We start from the raw sequence: 22,607 nt of genomic DNA, 5'->3' as shown, positions 1-22,607 counted from the left end.
CTGTTTGGTTTGTTTTACTCGAGTCCGCTGCCTAGTTCGCGGGCGAGTTCGAAGTGTCAATGCTATCGTGCAAGGTGCTAAATCTTTAACGCTCCTTACATGCAAATAATCGGTCAAAAAATTCTGACGGCGCTCTCCAAAGCGATTTATAGCAGAAAATTTCTTATAAATTGTATCTATATAGGTTGCGAATAGATTGAGTAAAGCGAGGACGAGTTATGACATGGGATGGGTGCGCGGGAAATTTCGGCTCAACGCTTGTGCTAGATTTTGGGCCTCAGGATGTTTGAGCACGCCGGCGAGTCTAGAGAAATTTCGATTGCGTGGCTAGCGGATGTATAAATATAATCGACATTCTTTGTTTATGCATTGCCTAAAAATCAGACATTAGTTATAATCACGATCGACACTTAATACGGTTATCAATATTATATGTAGCAAATGAGTCAAGAAAAATAGGTTATATGATAACTAGCTTGATCTAAATGATTCAAATGTAGCATTAAAATCTTTGAAAAATGAATAATAATTTATTGTTTTGACTAAGGTAATTGCGAAGATTGACTGAATTTTCACGTTCTCTACAGTTCATTTGACAGGTCTCATCGGCTGTTCCAACAATTCTTAGCGGCACTTATAGTAAACAGATTTTTCAATGCCACATGATATTTGTTTCATATATAAAAACTTTACTAACACAGAATCCAAAAAATTCATTCATCCAATTTTGTTCCTTGCAATGTATAAGTTAAACTTCTGCTTCAGGATAGAGCTACATTTTAAAGATGCTTACATATATCTCTCTGTTGGCGACAAATTATTTTGCAATAAACTACGTAGTAGAAGTAATTTACACATTCGTGCGCATAAGATAAAAACATTCATAGTCATAAGCTGAATTCTATTTTAGGCATTTGTTCTATGTTGAGGTTTCATTTCGGTGTCAGGGTATTTTTAAAAGACTTGGGATTGACACCGGAAATTAGGACCAGTTTTGGGAGTAATGGCTGCCATGGTATAAATTGTTGAGAATGGACGAATCTTCAAGTCAAAACCAGATAGGGGGAGGAATTCCCTCTTCGAGTGCTACCAATAGACAGAACTTGGATGAAGCCACACCGAGAGTTCAATATTCTATTCCCGGCATTCTGCATTTCATTCAACATGAATGGGCAAGATTCGAAATGGAAAGGTCCCAGTGGGAGTTGGAAAAAGCCGAATTACAGGTAAAATATATTATTATATTCAATATACGATTGTTTATACAAAATTATTACCTTTTAGGCTTTTACAAGTATAATTGAAAGTGTAAATCATGAACGTCACTAATTTGTTTCATTCCTCTCCCCTGATTAATTTTTGTTGCCACTTGCTTTATTATCATGTATATCTTTGGATTTGGAGCATGGTGTCACCATGATGGTGACACTGAAAAGATCTTCATAGGCTACGTCAGGCGTTTGTATCGGCTAGTTGCCATGCGTCACACATTCATTTTACAATTAATTTTTTGTCATAGGGAGGGCCAATGAATAACAATGTTCATTTTGAGTTGATAGTACAAAAACCTTAACTTGTAGGCTAGTGTGCAAGTCACTGGACCTGGAGGGGTGAAATGAGGAGCAGAGGACCCAGATACAGGATTCAAGATATATTGGGACAAAAGTTAGAGTGTAGAGATTGTTCATGTAAAGTATAAGATGAAAGTAAAAGGTTGATGAAGTAAAAGAAAAAGGGGGGATGATAGAGGAGAGGGAGAATACTTTCAATATAAATGTTGTTTTATTGGTTATTGCTAGAATGCTAGGTCCTACTTATTGCACAGTAGTTGGAACATTGTCAATTTGTCATACAGATATTGTTATGGTAGCTCCCAAAATGCTAGGTAATACTTTGTTTCTATTTATATTTTATTGTAATTATTATTATTATTATTTTACTTTTTATTGCTATTTCTTTACACCTTCCTGCCTCTTGGCCTCCATTCTCTCCAGCCTCCTCCTCTCACTCATTCTCCAATCTCCATGCAGTGCATGCACTCTCAAAAAAGTGCTTACCACCAAATATCATGGCAGTGGTCACCTCTGCCCCCTGGTAACAGGCCCACTGTCATTTATAATACAATTCATCTCACGTTCTCTCATACATCATGCCATCACCCTTGCCCCTCTCATTCAGTATCACTCCAATCATTTCCAGTCTTTCACTCTCATATGCTTCACACTCCATCATCAGGTGTTCCACCATTTCTCTCTCACCTCTGTTGCTCATGTAACAGATATCTTCTCTTCTTTCATTCCACCTGTGTTCATTCCACCTTAGCTCCCCACCCTTGCTACCATCATAAATGCATTCATACATTGGCATTTCTTTCATTCTGTATAGCTTGAGGCTATCCTTTGTTCCATTCCTTGCTTCCATACTGTTAATCTGCATATTTCACTCTCTTTTCAATCTCTCTTCCATTCTTTGACATCCCTATCTATTCTACTTACACCCTGTACAGTCATTAACCATTCATCTCCTTGTCTATTATGAACTGTGTAGGCCCATATCTCATTCAAGTCACATTTGCATACTACCGTAAAATGGGGTAACTTAGACCGGCAGGGTAACTTAGACCACTTTTCATTTTTTTAAGAAAAACCCCCAAAACTCAAAAACTATTTGACACAGAAAAATGTTGTCAATGGGCATTAAAGGCCTAATACTGAGGCTACATTACACAATAGAAAGATTTAAAAAGTTTGCATATCTAATAGGTTAAAAAATTAAAAATGTTACCCACGGAAAAAAGCTATTATTTAAAGCCTGTCAGAGTACCCCCTTCAATTTTTTTTTATTTTTTGGTTAAATAACTCCAGGTTTTGATGCTTTGTAGTAGAACTCTTCTAGTTACATATGCAAATGACAAATTTTAGGAAAGTGTCATAGTTTGCAAATGGGGGGCGCCACCCCCAAATGATGGAACTTAGACCACCTAATGTCAGCCCTGATGGGGCAACATAGACTGGCTTGGAAGTTAATATAAAATTACCATATATAACATATTTTATGTTTGACAGCCTATTTATGTTTTTTCTTTATGTTTCAGACTCTACAGAGTCTTATATATGGTAATTTTAACTTAATTTCCAAGCCAGTCAATATTACCCCATCAGGGCTGCCATTAGGTAGTCACATTTCCCTCATTATGGGGCAGCGCCCCCATTTGCAAACTATGACACTTTCCTCAAGTTTGTCATTTGCATATGTAACTAGAAGAGTTCTACTACAATGCACCAAAACCTGGAGTTATTTTACAAAAAAATATAATTGATTTTACCACCTGGTCTAAGATACCCCAAAAGCTGGGGTAACAAAGACCATCACTTTTTTTGAAATTACATAAAGACTATGAGAGGCAGGAGCCAGCAATTTATGGTTAGTAAAGCTAGAGTATAGACCTGTATTTTGCATGTTTCAATTCAAGTTTAATTTACCTAGTAAAAAAATGGCATCATTTATAAAAAAAAGGTGGTCTAAGTTACCCCATTTTATGGTTGTGCATAACACTTACGATTCCATTTACTCACCCTCATGTTCTACAAGTACATCTTTCCCACCCAACATTCATCTTTCATTTTTCCAGTCATATTTTGTATCTCAGCGCTGCTTTCATTTTTGTCTTGTTAAACATGCTCCATCCCGTATCTCCTCTCAATGCCTCAACTGCAGTCCATCTAGGGGCCCCAAGTGCCAGTCTAGCTATCCTATTCTGTACAACCTCCAACTTATCAAGCTCGCCATCATTTTATGCAATAATATCCATTCCATGCATAATCCCAGGAACAGCCACACTTTTCCAAACTTCTTTTAGTACCTCATATTTGCTTGCTCTCACATTGATCAAACCAAAATGCATAACTTTGGAGCCACCAGAATTAATATCTACCTACCAAAGTTATGCAATATTAGAGCCACAATATTATAGAAAAATTAGGGTTGATGTTTATAAATGTTTTATTTATATCCTACTCAAAAATAATGATCAAATTTAATAATTTGCTTTAATAAAAAATATTTCTTGCACAGGAAATTGAGTGCCTTTATCAAACTGGGAAATTGAGCAAGAGACACACACCCATGAAGCATGAACTGATGAACATTGCTGCAGCTATTATACGGTAGTGCAGTTCAGTAACTAAACAGGATTAGAGATATCCAATTTTGTGTGGAATATTGTGGCTCTATTATAATTATCTCTGAATTTTAGTACAGGTGAAATCTTGTAGCTTTGAAGTGCTTCTGCTGCATTATACTCTTAAAACAATTTTAAAAATATAAAAAATTTAATATAAATACCGGTACTTGAAAAAGTCTTGATATGATGAATTTTTCATTGTGAATTTCACCTAGCATGGCCAAGTCTGGAACTTTATGCTCATGATAATTAGATTTTACTGTATTGAGAAGAAACTCCAAGTTCCTAACATGAGACACAATAGCTGTAATGATGAAGATATAATGGAAATGCTCAAATGCTCTTCAAGAAACAGAAATTTCAAAATTTTCAACTTTCAAGGTGACTAGGAAATTGGATGCAATATAGTAAAAAGCTAGAGAATGAACAGGACAGGAATCCTACTGCCTGTTTGAAGCAATTCAGTGGTTATCACCCTTAAGAAAGAAAGATGTTTGGCAAAAGAGGGAAAACAGAACAAGTTAACCCTAAGACAAAGCAGGTTTCAGGGAATAGGTGCTGGAAGTGACAGACAATAGTGGAGACAAAAATTATTCTGATTAGGATGAGGCCAGTGACAAATGAACTGTATGGGTACCACATTGAGTTGCAGGCTACATTTGGGTTTCTATTGGTCATGAATAATAAAATATGCCTTGAACAGACACAAAGGAAGAATACACTATACAATTAACATGAAACCATAAATGAGAGAAGATAGCAAACAAGATTAGGTAGCAAGACCTGGAAGTAGGTACTGTGGAAAATAAAGTAAGAAAATTTTGTTATCCAAGCTTAAGGCAAAGATTAGCAACCCATTTTTTCTAGGTTCTATATTACTTTTTGTACTATTTATCATTGTTAATGAGAATTGCAAATTTGCACTTTATGCAAATTGCTTGAATTCAAATTTATAATGAATTAAAAAGTAAAAAAAATCACCATATATTTACAGAAGAGAATATTTTGGAGTCCTTCATTCTCAGTTTGAAAGTCCTAGAATGTAATGTATTCTAAATTCCAAAAATTAAGCAATTGTTGTTACTTTTGAGTGGAGCCTATTTGCTTTGATATCTGTAATTTTTTTACAATGTTCATTATGGGATGATTACATTACACAGATCATAATAAAAATTGGTCAGATGAATTTTAGGAAATATCAAGATCAGGATGATTTTTTTATGATCCAACTTGAACTTCATTGCAATTTGTATGTACCGTAATTCTAATGTTTAATTTTGATTTTCAGGCCAAAATAGCATTTCTAAATGGGGAAAGAACTGGGCAAGAAAATCTCAAGAATGATTTGGTACGGAGGATAAAGATGCTGGAATATGCACTCAAACAAGAGAGGTAAAATTGTTGACTTGTTTATTTCAAGTTAACCTAATACTTTAGTTTCAAACTTTGCTGTTGGTAATTTAATGCCAGGTTAACTCTTCTTATGAAACTTGAAGCATTGCTGAATTGCCAATACTGGAATCTTCATAACAGGTTCTATGCATATTCTTAATTAACAAATTTTTGGGCAGCCTTTTATGTGCACGCAAAAATCAAAAAGAAATTTTTCTAAATAAGTTTCTGAGTTGGAAGCTTTTCATCAAAACAGCTTTAAATAATGGTTTTGGTACATTTGTGCACCAATATATATATTTATACAGCAGATGACAATCAGTGTTGGTACACATACAACCCAATCAATATACAAGAATGTGTTAATGCACATAACACTTAGAAATATTCTATCTAATTTCTGGGTATGAGCCTTTTGGCTTGTTTTTAATGCATGCATATTTAATCCTTTGATAGCATTGATTGCCAAAACAAATATCTAATTTGAATTCCCGTTTTCAGAGCAAAGTATCACAAATTAAAGTTTGGCAGTGACCTGGTACAAGGAAGTGGTGAACCGCCACCAGGCCTGCTAGATGATTTAGGAGACGATGCAGGCAGGCTCGATGGCGGCATTGGTGACACATCTGCTTCCATACTCTCCTGTACAGCTTCCAATGCTTCTTGGAAACAGTCAAGACAGCTCCTTAGGCAGTGGGTGTTACTCTATAAATTGTAATTGCTAATTTTTAATGTAGTGTTAGAATCCTGATTCTTTGTTCAACTGTAGGTGAATGTTATTTCTTTTGAATAGAGCAGTCACTTTATTCTTGTATTATGAACTTGTCATAAAGATCTAGGAGGACCATTTTTATTTATCAGTTACATGTAGTTTGATTAAAAATTCCTGTTGCACTTGGAATTTTTTTACAAAAATTCTCTCCTCCAGCTCTCTGCTAATCATTATGTGTTTTGTACTAATGCATCTTCTTCTGCACAGATATTTACAAGAAATTGGTTACACCGACACAATTATTGACATCCGGAGCAATCGAGTCAGGTATGTTTGGGTAAATAAGTTTCATACCTTTTTTACCGCATTTTCTCATTTATGGAAAAAATGCCCTATTGTGCTCGCCATGTCCGTCTGTCTGTCTGTCCGTCTGTGACCTCAAGTTTTCGTCTACAAGAAAATGCGCTCTCTCACTCACTGCCTTTGTATAATTCCTGAAAATTTTTCTACTTTGGTTAAAACAGAGTTTTTAAGTATTTGTATGGTGTGATTCATCTTAGAACAAGTTATATAGTTGTGAATGCACTGAGAGAATGTGTGAATGTACTCAAAACAAGTTAGTATAGTTGTTCTCATAAAGCTGAATCTTAGGCTTCCTTATTTTTGGATTTTTTCCTAACCTAAATATGCGCAACAGCTCATTTATCCCAAGTTTGAGGTTGAGCTGCCATCATCATGCCTTACTAATCATCTGTTTATCATGTGATACATTGTGTAAACTTCACCACGCGCCAGAATTACAAAACCGAGAGCAGGAAATTGATAGCTCCAATTAAAACAAAAATAGTTATGTCTGTATTAGTTTAAAAAGGGAAATGTCTATGTTAATATTGGGAACTTGATAATATTGCATTGCTTTGAATTCGGGTAATGTTTTTTTTCTATTTGCCTCTTCAGTTGTACATATCAAATATTTTTTTCTGCTGACTGTATGAGTTAAATTCAAGTTTGTGCCTTCAATATATGAAATACTCGATATATACAGGTGTATCTTGAAAGATACAAAATGCAGAAATTTCTATTTTTTATATTGTGTATGCCTGGTAAAGAATTCATTACATTAGGATGTTGTTATGCAAAGAGTGAAAAATGAAAATGGAAAATTTTCCCTATAAAAGAAAAATGACAATAATTTAATTAAAAGACAAGTTTTTACTTTGTCAATGAGCTAAATTACTCATTTGCCTATTCATTTCAAGTTGCAGTTTTTTATTTATCCATTATTATTTATTATTTTTAACTATCATTTATTTTATTATTGCGTTAGCTGAATTTTTGTGCTAATGTTAGAACCAGAATTTAGATTGGCAAAAGATTATTTCTTGTACAGGGGTTTATTACAACAGGTGTCTCTGCAACTTGAACAATGAGCAGCTCTTTAGTCTGAACACTAATACAGCCTATACAGGATGATTCACAGAAACTTCTTGATGTAAAAACTCAATAAAAATGAATTTTTACAGATATTACAATTTAAATTTTATTGAAAAAGACATTATATACCTGAATTTTTGTGTCACTTAATTTCAAACATGATATTGGACAAATGATGGCCCCATTGTCAATGCATTCAATTAGTCAGTTTTTGAAGTTCCACTCAACTTGCTGCACCATATTGATGGCTATTTTGGCATTGGTTTGGTGTATGTTGTTCTTCAAATGAGGTAGGGTCCTTGAGCAGTCACTGTAAGCAATTTATATAAGATAACCCCATAAAAAATCACATGTAGCCAAATCAAGGGACCGGCTGACTGAAGAATATCGTCCATCAAGTAGGTAATGCGCATTGCGATTACAGAATGCTTGTTGATTTGTGATAGTGGAACGCCATTAGACAAGTGCGCCTCAACAGTCAATGCACGCTGCTCACTTGACCAATGCATAGTGGCAACTGACTAGGTGGGACACAAAACTTCATGACCTTGCCTTTCATATGAAATACTCCCTGCCCTTTTCCTACAACGTCTGGCTGCTTGGCGCCAAAGATAAAACAGGAAATTTCCGTGAATCACTCTGTAAAAGAAGCAGTTTTGGCTGGAAACAGAATTGAATTGCTTCACTTCAAATATTATCTATCTGCTTGCTATTGTTCAGTTGCTGTAGTACCACAAATTCAATTTCTAATTGCTACCTGAACATTTTAATTGTGCTGACTAAGTGACATTGATGGAGCCCAGAAAATGTGTTTATATATTTAGAGGATGGGGTTTCATGAAGAGTTTTTGAAGATATGGTGGGCAAAACTGCTCTTTATTGAAACAGAAACTGGCTCATTATACACTATTGCAGACCGATCATTGCAGATTCTTTGGCACTTCTTTTAATAACTAATATGAGAATAATGCCTGTGATCAGGTCACTCCTGGGTATCAGTGGGGGTGAAGGAAGTGGTGAGGAGGGCACTGGTGGTGGAGGGACTGCACCAACCATCAATGGTGGTAGTGAACTCACAGCGGCCAAGAGACCGGCTGACCAAACCCCATTGAGGTGGACACAACCAAAGAAGGTCAGACTTCCTGCAAATCTCTCAGATGCACAACAAAAGCTAGATGTCTTTCTTGAGGTTGCGTAGATTGGACTTGGAACTATTTCATACCATCCAAATTAGTAGATAGAACTGTTCTGTATCTTACTATAATCACATTGAGTACAGATTTGTTTGCTAATTGAATTTCCCCATTGTGAATTATTATACCATTCTTATTTTTATGTTAAGACGGGCAATGTAGTAATTAATTTCTGGTTTTGCAGAGTATGACCTCCCTGGAGGCACAGATCAAAGATGCCGAGAAAGCTGTTCTGGAAAATTTTGACTTTCTCGCTTCAGAAGGTATGCATAAATGAAAAAAAAATACTCTGGTTGAGTTATGCCATCCTTTCTGTGCTTATTCAAAAAATGCAATCAACTTAGTCTGTTTTGTTATTATCAGCATTTTGTTAACCCTCCCCCTCATCCTCGTACCATCGCGCCATCGTCATTGTGGAAGAGCTTGCAAATCTCAATGAAACTCTGGGCTGCCACCCGTATTATTTTTGCTTTTGTGTGCCACCAAATGCAGCTAAACATGCCAAAACCACAATAGCGCTCAAAATCTATCCGCTTTGTCCTCAGAGCAATGTTTTTCTTCAAGTCCATTGCCACTGCTGATGTTGTTCTCAAGGGAAACTAGAACCACCTAGACTCATGCAAAGAAATATGCTAATGATGGCAGATTGAATGAAATTAACTCCAGTGCAGACCTTTGATTACTTAGGCAAGGAAGTTTACAGCCACGTAGCACATGTTCTCATGAGCCTATGCTTCAAAACCTCACTCTGAATCCTACACAGAACTATTTTCATGTACCCAATGCAAGAACAAGATTTGGTCCCCAGATCTTGGCCAGATGTGAAATTTTATGAATTAGAAGATTAATAAATTTCCTATGTAAGGAATGGCGGGTTGCATAAGCAGAGACAGGAAACACACATAATTTTCTTTCTACATACGTACCTTCTTGCCACCAATTATCTTGGGATTAAGACGATATCTGGGTTACCGCTTGACCTTTGTGATGGTCAGTAACTTCAATGGATACAAAGTGCATTTATATAATAGATCATTAATTATAACTATCAAATGATATCTAATAAACTCTTGCACAGTGCAGGCAATTCAGGCTGCATTTCCCTTTAGACTACTTGCCGTATTTCTGATAGCAGTAATCAAAATCCTCGCTGCTTTCTCCTGAACATACAATGTGGTACTCCAAACCTAATGCATCATCATGCTTACTCCCTGTTCTTGCGGGACAGGTCATTAAGGTAGAACACAAAACTTCATTTAACTTGATTCTGCACTCTTACAATGAACTTGTTTAGCAATGCAAATGCATAAAAAATATTATTCCAACAGCGGACATGGAGGTGGATGACGACGATGACGACGATGACCAAGAAGAAGAGGACGAGATGAACAGGATGAAGGGGGCGCAGGTGTGTAGTGAACAGGATGAAGGGGGCGCAGGTGTGTAGTGAACAGGATGAAGGGGGCGCAGGTGTGTAGTGAAACAGGATGAAGGGGGCACAGGTGTGTCATGTTTTTGCTGTAGCCCTCAATTCTCTCCATTCTATTGTCCCGAATCTGGGATAAGAATTCATTGGGTATGGTATGTTAATTTTCCTTTCAATTATTATTAACCCATTAATGCCGATAATTATTTTCTGATGTTTTTTTTTATTTCCTGTGAGAATATTATCACTTGTGACGTTAGTAAGTAAGAAATATGTTCTAAAAATCATTTTTCGTCGTATGTGAAAAATTATAGCTTGGTTCCATTTGGAACCTGGCTAAATATTTCATGATCTAAATGACTTTAGAAACATTATATTACTTAAAACCATATACAGCATTAAAAGTGCTCACTTTATTGATAAAATTCTGCATTCATCTCATAAATATTATATTTTTGGACGAATTACTCACTTTTTTCCGCTATGATATCAAGCCGTCTTGTCTGACACCTAGACCTTATAATCTTTGAATGTTATTTGAACAGGGAAACTGTCGGCGCAGCAGAACCAAACTTTGCCAGAACATAAACAAGATGTGTATCTAACCTACGCATCTACTTGTATATTTATTTGATCATGCAATTTTATTATGAATCCATTTTTCTCGCTGGTTCCAAATGGAACCGCTCGGCATTAATGGGTTAAGAACCAGAAAATGATTGCAACCACTGAGATTATACATTGAAAATAGAATAGCCATCGACAGATCTTATGATGCCTAGATCTCTTATTTTGGTTGTATTACTATTGATTGAGGCAGTTACATTTTATTCGTTATTCAAATTGCTATGATTAAGCAACAAAATTAGATTTCATGACTTAGTCAATTTACTGAGCAGAACTAATTTATTTCACTATTGATTGGCATGCAGAACTTGGATGGGGACGAGGAGGGAGACGCCGTGGACTCGCTAGACCAGGACTTCAGGTACCTCAGCGGGTCTGCAGACCTCGAGGACGGCAGCGCTGCAGCTGCTGCAGGCTTTGGTGAGCTCAGCACCTTGCCTGCCTGCCAGTGCTAGCTAACAATGCAGGAGTTATGAGTCTTTATTGCTAATACACTCACTACGTAGTGCCTTATCTATTATTATTCTCAGTTGTAATCCTATTGAATTTTTCTTTATTATTGCAAATACAGTTACTATGTAGTGATTCATATATTATTATTTTCAGTTGTAATCCTATTGAATTTTTAATTAGTTGCTATATTGTCATCGAATTGTTGTATAAAACGACCATATTTTGATCTTTATGTTATTGCGTGTGGCTAGGTTCGCGCGGTGTGTTTGTTGGAGGAGGTGGAGGGCCGGTGGGCGGGGAGGAGGACGCACTGGAGGGGCTGGGCGAGCTGGCGCAGCTCACTGTCACCAATGAAGCTGACACGGCTTACGATGTATGATTTATTGCCAAAACAGAACATTTTATTATTAAAAACTTATAATTTAATTATTTGTTATAGCTGATACGGGCATTTCTAACCAAAACCAGATCCTTCATTGAATGATTATTAACAATTTTATTGATTAATATTGCTGACGCGACTAACGATGTCGGCTAAATTATTAAAGGCAGGACCTACATTGAATAATAATTATTAATAATTGATGATATAATCAATTAAAAAAGCTGACGCGGCTTGCGATGTCGGCTAAATTATGAAAACTAATGTTGATAATTAATTACCATTAGTTATCAATTAGTTACTAATTAAGTCCGTCATTTATTATTGTAAAATTTTTCCTTGTAGCAAAGTTAATTTTTTTTTTATCAATTTTAAAAGGAGGTTGCTTTGAGCAATTTTAATGAAAGTTTGCTATTAGGATGCCTAGGTATGAAAACAAGGAAAGATATCCCAACTGACGGACAGAACAAGGGGGCAAACTTGACGGAAACAAACTCAATGACGACTTGAACAAAATTTATAATCCTATTATTTCATATCGGAACAATTTGAAGTTAAGTATTAACCATGAAGGGTGTAAATTATTTGAATTTTTCGTTCTTCATCGCGATGTTCATTGTCAACGCGTATTATATACTCTACATATTGTTACAATATAATGGAGTCAATCTTGTATAAATGTTTGCACCTGATAATTTTTCGATTCGTAGTCATATTAGTACAGATGTTGGCTAAAGTATGCTGCAAAAACATTGATGCTCGTTAAAGTGCAGTGAAAAATTAATACGTCAATGAAAGCGAGAGTTACCGATCTTCAAGTTCAATGAGATGAGACAAATTGCATTATTTTAATGTTATCTGTGAATGTTATCCTAAAACATGCCGCCGCGAGCATTTGATTGTGGCCCATAGTGAATTTGAGTGCCTAGCCTAAATTTTAGATCATCCACGTTAATCAAGCCCTTCCCTCATTGAATACACTAATGCCACTAAACGCTGATTGTTCTTGCAGATATCGTCTAGTAAAGAAACGTACCGCAAGACCTGGTCGGCAAAGTACACACTTCGGTCACACTTCGACGGCGTCAGAGCTTTGTGCTTCCACCCAAGCGAGCAGGCCCTCATCACCGCTTCTGAAGATGCTACTCTCAAACTATGGAACTTACAGAAAACTGTTCCTGCCAAAAAGTGCGTATGTCTAATGTATGTTCTTGTAGCCATTATCGACAAACTTGTCCTAAAATAAACTGCACTCGTCATAACAATTGGCATAAATGAGAAGTCTGCAGAAAACTCATTGGCATGGCCTTTATTTCAGTCTGGATGTAGCCCTTCTGTTGGCATTTGCTTATTTATATTCTCCAAACCCTGCATATGTACTTAAGGGTGCAAAAGTGACTGTCACTTTCTTCTCGATAATAAAAAGCCTTGAGCTAGGCAATGCAAAACGACCGCAAATTCGTGTTTTTTTTTAATTGCAATGATTGCAGATGAGAAAGTTTGAATAAACAAATAACAAAGTAGATGCATGAATGATGATGCGTGCAGATCGTTGTCGCTGGACGTGGAACCAGTGTACACGTTCAGGGGTCATATGGGACCCGTGCTCTGTCTGGCCATCACGGGCGATGGTGAGAAGTGCTTCTCTGCTGGACTAGATGGAGACATCAGAATTTGGAACGTTCCTTCCATTAATGTTGACCCTTATGATTCTTATGGTGAGTGATTACCGACATGCTACATTTTGTAACAATATAATCCCTTATGTTTACTTGTTGCATTATTTACAGTAAAGTATTCTAGTATATATACTGTTAGTGATCTTCAATTTGAGGGCAAGTTTTTATACTGGCTCTGTTTTAGATTCAGTAAAGCAGGAGTAGTAAATCGGGTAATGACGGCTCTCAGTGCATTCTATGTTATTTTTTGCAATTGTTATGCGCATTCTTTACTGATATAAATCTGTTTTTTTTTTCATTCCATGTTCCAACGCTTTGTGAATATTTTTAATTATTCAAGATCTTGACATGATAGTGAACAGCCTACTTGATCGAAATTTTTACGTTTTCCTGACACTTTTAGTGCACTTTGTGTTAATGCATCTTCTTAATTTGTTTTTATTTCCTTGATTATAAACATCATGCATTGCCCACACAGTATTCAATTAATTTGGCCTCGCGGGTAGCTGGTACGAGAGCATATTATGATTGTTACCATCAAATTAGTTAACACTGATGTATCTATTGAAGCCTGGGCGATAAATCGTTGTGCCCTCATTGGTTTGAGCTGCCGTAGCTAAATTAGTGCGCCTTTGTTACTTATGTGAAGCCATCCAGAAATTGTTGTTAATATTTATTACCACAACGAACACTTAGAAAGTTGTAACTTATGGCAGGGAAAGCAATTTTAATAAGTTTTTACGCTATTTTACTAAATAATTTCTTGACAGAATCAAGTGTAGAGCTGGGTAGTCTGTCCGGCCACCTGGACGCGGTGTGGGGCCTGTGTTGCCATCCCCACAGGCCGCAGCTGCTCTCCTGCAGCAGCGACAACACCGTACGCCTCTGGTCACCCCAACCATTACGAGCACCGTTGCTTTCTACCTATCATCTCCTTAAAGGTATAACTCATGCTTCACTCTGTGCTCCAAACCATAATATCTATCTACCTTTTGTGCTAAATTTTATGATCTGCAGAGCATTGTTTAAAAGCTACTGACAATTGTTAAGTATGACTTGATCTCCCGAAATTTACCTTCAGTATGTAGAGTGATTTACGCTTGTCATTCATTGTAATCGTACATTACAGATGGTGTACCGACAAGTGTGGACTTTGTATACGAATCCAGTAATCAATTCGTGACTAGTTTCGACACCGCAAACTGCGTTATTTATGACCTAGAAACTGGCAAGCCCGTCACGCGCCTCGACACTGACTCTGCTGATAGCTCGAATACCGGCAGCAACCTAACGCGACAAATAAATAAGGTGAATATACTAATGGAATAGCAATCCAGCTAGTGAGTTTTCATTCGTGAATCTTGTAAATACTGAGAACATTTTTTTGGTGTTCATTCAAATTCTGATTCTCTTCGTTTACGAAATTGATGTTTTTCTCTATATTTCATAATTACGTTTCGGTTTGTAGGCTCTGTAATGAAGATTTTTGTTTTGATTTCTGCCTCTGATTGAGCTGAGTTTGATCAGGTGGTGAGTCACCCGACGCTACCCTTGACGATCACCGCACACGAGGACCGGCACATTAGGTTCTGGGATAACCACACTGGGCAGCTTGTGCAGTCTATGGTGGCTCATCTAGACTCCGTCACATCCCTTGCCACTGACGCTAACGGCTTATATCTTCTTTCTGGCAGTGAGTTATTACATTGAGCTTAGCCGCTGTGCGTTACTGTTCAATTCTGCGCGTTACTGTTCAATTCTGTGCGCCATTGTTCAATTCTGTGCGATATTGTTCAATTCTTTACGCCACTGTACAATTCTGTGCGCCACTGTCCTTGAAACGATTATATATATACTTGGTTGGGGCAAGACACTATGTTGCGTCTACTTTCATGGATCATACATATGTAAGTAAATTTTGGATGCGCTTGCAGGGAGAATTTATAACCAATGAGAATTGTCACTCCTTACAATTTTGTTGTCGCGTGATAACAACATATGCCTTCTCAGACGCATGCCTTCAATTAAGGCATTCTCCATTCTGAAGTTTTTCATGTTGACTTGCTTGGAAATATTAGTGTTTCTTAGTAAGTTAGGCATATAATTTTTGTAGATTTTTCATCATGTGATGAAGTGCAAAAAGTCGTGACTTATGCACAGCACCCAACGGACCAAACCAAATTTTCTGTGATACTGTGATGCACAACACCTAACTATCTGTGATGATACTGGGATGCACAACACTCAACTATCTGTGATGATACTGTGATGCACAACACCTAACTATCTGTGATACTGTGATACACAGCATCTATCTATCCTAACCATCGGTATTCTGTGATGATACTGTGATGCACTATACTAACAATCTGTGATGATGCTGTGATGCACAACACTAACTATCACATGTCTTGCAGGTCACGACTGCAGCATCCGACTGTGGCAGCTCGACAGCAAACAATGTGTTCAGGAAATTACTGCTCATAGGAAAAAATTCGATGAGAGCATTTTTGATGTGGCCTTTCATCCCACTAAAGCCTTCATTGCTAGTGCAGGAGCCGATGCTCTTGCTAAGGTTTTTGTGTAAATCTTATATTTATTCCTTAAGTATTTAAATAATTAGGCATATGTTCCAGCTGTTTCTTCATTCTGATCGTCTGGCGTGGCCACTACGTACGTTGTTTAACCTTCCTCCCTAAGCCCAAGCGTTTACTCACACCCATAGGACCGGCCAGTTATGGCGGAGTTCTTGAGGCTCATTGAAATTTGTACAACGAGAGAGAATCGTTGGTACTTTGCTTAGTGCTTTTTGTGCTACTAACCTCACCACTACTATTTTAACTCGTTGATACTTCTTAATTTTCCAAAAATTCATCGTTATTATCGTTCACATGTGTATTATTCTGGAGCTTTAGGTGGTACATAAGTAATGAGTGGTGGCATTAGTATTGAGTCAGGGAACGCAAATTAATTCTCAATTCACTATTTTATATTTTATTAGGTGTATTGTTACGGGCTTATTTGCTGGTGCCATTCCATTTCAAGCCTCGTTGTTCGCTCTTGCGCGACACTGCTCTAGGAACTCCGCTGACCGCTGTGTTCTGAAGACCCAATCTAGCTTAGTGATCCCTTGAGGATCGTCGGTAAATACGGTGTGTGCGACACTGGATTGTGTGTACAGTGTACATATGCTGGGTGTAGCGATGAGTGTGTGAACGTCTAATCCTGTTTCCTTTTAAGTTACACTTTCCTTTATGTCGCTCGTATAAAGTATCTCGAAATTCATTGCGCTGATTTATTACATTGCTTAGAATGTGATGAAGTGGAATATTTTTATAGCGTTATGCTTAAATACAATTGAAAATTCGGTAATGATGAGGCAGAAGTCACCATTTTACTTTTTTTTTTGTTCTTCCTTGTTTGCTCGGCGTGACTTCCGATTACAACGTTATGCTTGCACCAACAATTCTTCCTCTTGTCGACTAGGCCGTCAAAACGTGTGTAAACGTATTAACTTTGGTTACTAATACTCTTATGACTCGCAAGAAAGTTATATTTTAATCGTTAAGGATAGTAATGTATTATCGCGCAAGCGCATCACTCCGAAGCACCCAATGTATCTGCATTCGTGTCAAGTTATGCCTCCTTTATATCTCTAGAAATATTCAGGAACTATATGATGAATCGGGTTATTAGTTTTTAAAATTGGGGAATATAAGTACCTTAATATCTGTTCTTAATACTCCGTTGTTACCTGTCATCGGTCTCTCAATAATATATTTAACATCTACTTTTTCTTTTCTCACATTTGTCTGGTCAATGACTTGTTTACGCAATGTTATTTCTGGCCATAAGCCTCCGATACAATTGGTATGGTTAATGCTTGTAGTAACTCTTATAACATGTTAGTTCGATCCGAATTTATCATTCCACTGTTTTCTGCGTGTCACTTTCGCAAAGAAATAGCTAGAACTCGTAGCGAAATACCGTTCATGCAAAAAAAAAGAAATATTTCTTGTCCCTGTCAGCATCCCTCAAAATAATTGATGAAAACTAATAATATGAGCTATAAGTTCATGAATCGTCAGATTATGAATCTGGTTAGTAGGGTGTTTTTTAGTGTCCGTTCTAAATGACATGCGCGTAGATATTCTGTTTGGTCCTCGGTTGTTTTTTAGTAGTCCGTAATCTGCCTCGATAATTCGTACGATTTCTTTTAAAATGTATTACGTAGTTAGTAGTGAAGATTAAAACTAAATTTGTTCATAGTTACTGCAGCTTAGCTTTGGTCACGGGGACAGTAGTGGCGGCCAATACAACATTCAAATGCTAACCGCCAATATTTTCAGTGTTATTGATCTCGTGTATAGTAGCTATTGGCTACGGAGGACACAGGAACCCTTGACACAAGACCAGTAGCATGAAAAATTAGTTGAGAATAGAAAGTTCTACAGGCCGCCACTCCGGTTCTATTCTACAAGCATCTTGAGCTCCGGCATACACTAGTCAGCTAAATGCTGAAACGCCCGCAGCTGTTTGTGTGTAGGAATCCTACTCGTCTTCCGCCGTTATTTCATTGCTAGTCGCTGTGTCAACAAAGGTTTGAAATTGTTGAGTAGGTATTAAGTTTTTCTGGCCGCTTGGAGGTATACTTGAAATGAAATCCATTATCGTTTGTGCTTTTTACAGATAAATTTCTAGACGTTTATTAATCTGGCTTATCGAAAATTTAAGTTAGAAGTAGCCGCATTATTACTGCCAGACGTTGAAATATCGTGAATGTATTAGAATTAATGAGTTTGCGTGCACTTAAAAAAAAATCTGAGTGCAAGCCGTGATGTTCGTACTACATCTGAATCGAGAAATCAGTAAACTCGCTTTTTCATTCAAATTTCAAAGTCAATTTATAGGTTCGCAATTTTTTATACTTTTAATCGAGTTTTGTTGGTGTAACTCATATATAGTGAACTCTTTATCTTCTGGTATACGGTTTGATTCGTCTTACTCGCTTCCACATATTAAGTGACCTGTATAGAAATGTACTTATTTTTAACTGGTATATGACCGTTACACGAATACCACCGTTTTATTTATCTGTTGAGCTTCTGAACAAGGATGTGTTCGCTGCGGCTGCTTGTGGCTTGAATTTTATTACGTCAATGGATTTCGATAATATTTCAGTGGATTCGCTCATTTTATAATGACGCATGTACCTACAGTACCTTAGATAAGCTTCATACCAAAATCTACTCATAGACCACAGGTTATAATCTCGGAAATGCGATGTGGTTGTGAGTTGTGAATGAGAAGGTAGACGATTTGTGCATAGCTGCTGATAGTGGTGATCTGTCTTGATAGCAATAGCAACGGGAGTGAATTAGTGTACGCTACTTAGCGTCGAAAGCCTGACACGTATTGTAAGCATATTGCTGTAGTGGCTTAGCTTATCTCAATGTATATTTGATGTGCTTTGGTCGTTAGAAGCAACCGTACTCGTGATACTAACTTATTAAAAGTATCCTACCCTTTATCATTTTCATCTGTAGAAATGTACAGTATCAATTTAGAATGTGTTACCCAGTCCGTTTATGACCAGTAATGTAGTTTTGAACCTGTTTTTCTTACAACGTGCTTCTTGACCATGTCGGCGTACCATTGTAATAATTTGAGCTGCTGTATGAATGGAAGCTTGAACTGCTGTCGTAATGGTCTCTTAACTACGTTTTAAATTTTTAAAAACCATTATAATTGAGGCATCTTAGAAATTACCGATTTCATTAGTGAGACCCAACAGTTTCCCTGTCGAAGATCGCACTTCACATGGTTTGAACCTCGCGGCCCTCAACATGGCGATTTCGTCGTGAGAATTCGTAACGAGAAGTTGCTCTGCAGTGAGAAGTGGAGCATATAGTACCGAATGATGCCTCATCATCCTACGTTCAGTATCGTCACAATACTTGATCGAACAGTTGAGGAATACGTAAGTGACGGATATTGGAAGGCACCAATTTACCCAACACCACTAGGAAGTCTTACCTTTTAATTACCTTTAAATTTGGCTTCAACTGGTCGTAATTCTTATAATTGAAAGTTGCCGTAGACGATTGTAAAGCAGCTTTTTTACCCTGATCACTGAATGTATTTGTAAATGTGCAATCTTTCAACTGTACCTATGTGATAAGATAAATAAAATACTAGAACTTTTCCCCATGTCTTTTTTGAAAACTCGCAATAATTTTGTCTTCATAAAATTGCCAACGCGCAGTCATGCCTTGGTTGATCCGTTTGTGCGAATATCGAAGCCAAGTCGAGATCATGATACCGGACTACTGTGTGCAAATGCCTAGATGATGACCTAATTAATCTCTGGTAACGTCAGTCTGTAAGCAACTATTCATTGTGAGGGTATTGTATTCATGTGACTAGACGAATTACTCGTTGGTTTTGGATAACTTTTTTCTTATTTTTCAACAGAAGCTGAACTTGTAATATCTCAGTTCTACTATTTATTGCGCCCGTCGCTACTAGGACCTCATCAGATGAAAACGCTATTAAAGAGGCATAAAAACTAGATTTATATGAACATATTTTCTTATGGCGAGACATTATGCAGGCATTTTATGACATTGCACCTATACAAAAGCACAGCGCACTTAAACTTCAAGGCAAAGCATTTGAGGTACATGGAAGGAATATTTTTGTTGAAGCATAGAAAATTTAAAAATGCTAGTAAAATTATTTATCTGCCTCATCGACATCGAATAAAACTTTCCGCCTTGCAAATCAAGGGAAATTTTGGCAATTGTACAGGCAGAAAATTTTTGTCCTCCAATACACTCGCTATTTTGGCAACAGCAGAAGTGAAGAAGAAAAATAAATGTGATGTTCGCCGCGAATATCAGCAGTACCTTCGTTACCAAATCCGCTCTTAGAATTGAAGTTTCAGTGCAAATCTTAAATTAGTTCCAGCACCTTGCAAATCGACAAAAAATCTATAATTTTCTTATGAATTTTTTTTTTTTAATTTTCAGGCTAAAATCGCATGTCTTAGCAAAAACCGTAGCTATAAATCCAAAGTTAACCAAATCTTATCAATCACAAAATTTCTTTCTTGGAAAATAACGTGCTCACTACCAACACGATACTACAAACATACGTAAGTAGGACAGCTGACCTGAAACTAATGTGCATTTCTACTCAATTTTACAAGAGTGACAAAATTCTGGTCAGTATTAACGCAACTGATTATAATTCCAAGCGGTCTATTATTTCAACGGCTCGTCAGTTCATACTTGCTTAGGGTTAGGAAGGAGAGAAGTAAATTTCTATAAGTACCTTAAGAAATGTCAAGGCTCGGACGTTATAAGTTTACAGTCTAAATCGTGACTGAAATACAACATTTTAAATCAAGTTACTTGTACATTACTTTCCAAGACACGAACATAGTTTTATTACCAAGAAGAGTGACATTTTTATATGTATGGGGAAGATTCAGTATTGAGAAGTCAATGAATGTTCAACTCACTGGCAGCAATTCCATCGGCAAGTTTTAAAGTATTGATGCCACATTGACTGAAAATAATCATGAAACTCTATCAGATGGCTGCTAGTGTAATCAGCATTGTACGTCATCTTCTACAGAGAAGCCTTTGTCAAATTTTGATTAAAAACACTTCGATAACAAAACACAGATTATTAAGTATCGAGATATTATTTCACTAAAGCTACGTCAAAGTTGACTATGTGCAGAGAAGTCTCACACGCGCAGGTTAATAATGTTCGAAACAAGATGCCAAGCATAAAATGAAGAGTCTACGATGCAGTGTTATATTATTTTTAATGGCGTTACAGCAACTATCTTAGACGCGAATCACAAGCAAAGAACGCCTCGTATTGGCACATAAACTACACGATGGAGGGATCTAGCGGACGTAACGGGTGTTCACTGGATGACACAGAGGACGTGACACTTCGTTGAGCGTCAATAGATGGTCGTGGTTACCTACCTAAACATCATAACGAAAAGCCTTGGCGGTAGTGGCATTATAGGGTGAACTCAGTATAGAAGAATACTCATACACGTTAGCGGTTGTGAATTGTAAAAAGAATAACCATATTCATTAATTTACAAATTCCTATTTCAGTTACTTTGACAGTGAAAGAATCGAGCGACTTCACCCGGACCTGCAGTGCAGCGAGACATTCACATTGGCAGCCACCGGGTGACTGAAGACGATGATGACTATCAAAACACAATATATATTTATATTTTCTCAGCTATCTGACCGGGAAGAGACAGGCTAATACCAACTTTTGTAAACTAACATATTTCCGTCATAACTTAATAGATACGAATAAAACTGAATCGTATTCGATGGGAAGGAGCTTGTGGAATGTCATGTGTTCATCAACGGATTTTTTGAGCGGTAACGCCGCCTCCTGCAAGCTCATTCAGCCAGTCATTACCTCCTCCGGAAAAAATGTTACAGAAATAGTTCAAGATCAGATTTTTTACCTGAAATCGGCTTCAAGCTCAACTATTGTCAGGAGAGGTAGAGGAACCATTGGATTTATATGTGAAATTTCCTAGATAAAGTTTATTTACTTTAGGCTTTATAGTGCGCTGAAGTATTCGAAGGGGAACTTTTTCAATATAAATATTGCCTTGATAACATTTAAAGATAAAATTTTAGGCTTGGTGCGCAGGTACGTGAATATTTATCCCCTGATACTATTTGTAGTGACCGACATTTAAAAAAGGACCCCTTATTGCTACGTTTATTAGTGCCCTTAATCCATTCCAATGAACTGAGCTTCACAGTTGGCAAGAGCAGCTAAAAAACGAATTTTGAACGCGCCTGTTACTTAGCTGGAATGATGCTCAGACCGTGGTGAAGACACTGTCATTAGTTAGAAAAGTTGTTAGTTGCTGATAAAGCCTGAATTTGGCAGTTTAGGGAAATGTCGTTAGAAAAGTTTTCTCGCATCGAGGGCGAAGGCATTGTGTCGTAATATAAGACAGGGGGAGGGGGGATCTTTTGAAAAGTTCTTGAGATCATAAAGTTTATGTTTCACATAAAACAAGTTATTTATCTGAGAAATGGCTGGTTATTCTGGTAAATTAAC

At 37.1% G+C, this 22,607-nt stretch overlaps 1 protein-coding gene across 1 annotated transcript; it reads left to right on the top strand.

Annotated features, from left to right (window-relative positions):
- The first annotated feature begins 907 nt into the window (after nucleotides 1-907).
- On the top strand, nucleotides 908-19,686 carry LOC108674646 (striatin-3). The gene is made up of 15 exons (XM_018162606.2): nucleotides 908-1,226; nucleotides 5,472-5,575; nucleotides 6,077-6,268; nucleotides 6,555-6,614; nucleotides 8,703-8,853; nucleotides 9,099-9,177; nucleotides 10,243-10,322; nucleotides 11,273-11,387; nucleotides 11,672-11,793; nucleotides 12,815-12,990; nucleotides 13,351-13,520; nucleotides 14,252-14,422; nucleotides 14,611-14,789; nucleotides 15,009-15,174; nucleotides 15,899-19,686. Exons 1-15 carry the CDS (start codon nucleotides 1,032-1,034, stop codon nucleotides 16,066-16,068), a joined length of 2,130 nt encoding a protein of 709 aa, XP_018018095.1. The 5' UTR covers nucleotides 908-1,031; the 3' UTR covers nucleotides 16,069-19,686.
- The last annotated feature ends 2,921 nt before the right edge of the window (nucleotides 19,687-22,607 follow it).

Source organism: Hyalella azteca, unplaced genomic scaffold (assembly GCF_000764305.2).
Source record: "Hyalella azteca isolate HAZT.00-mixed unplaced genomic scaffold, Hazt_2.0.2 contig14801, whole genome shotgun sequence".
Classification (NCBI taxonomy): Eukaryota; Metazoa; Arthropoda; class Malacostraca; order Amphipoda; family Hyalellidae; genus Hyalella; species Hyalella azteca.
This window is presented reverse-complemented; position numbering and strand designations above follow the sequence as displayed.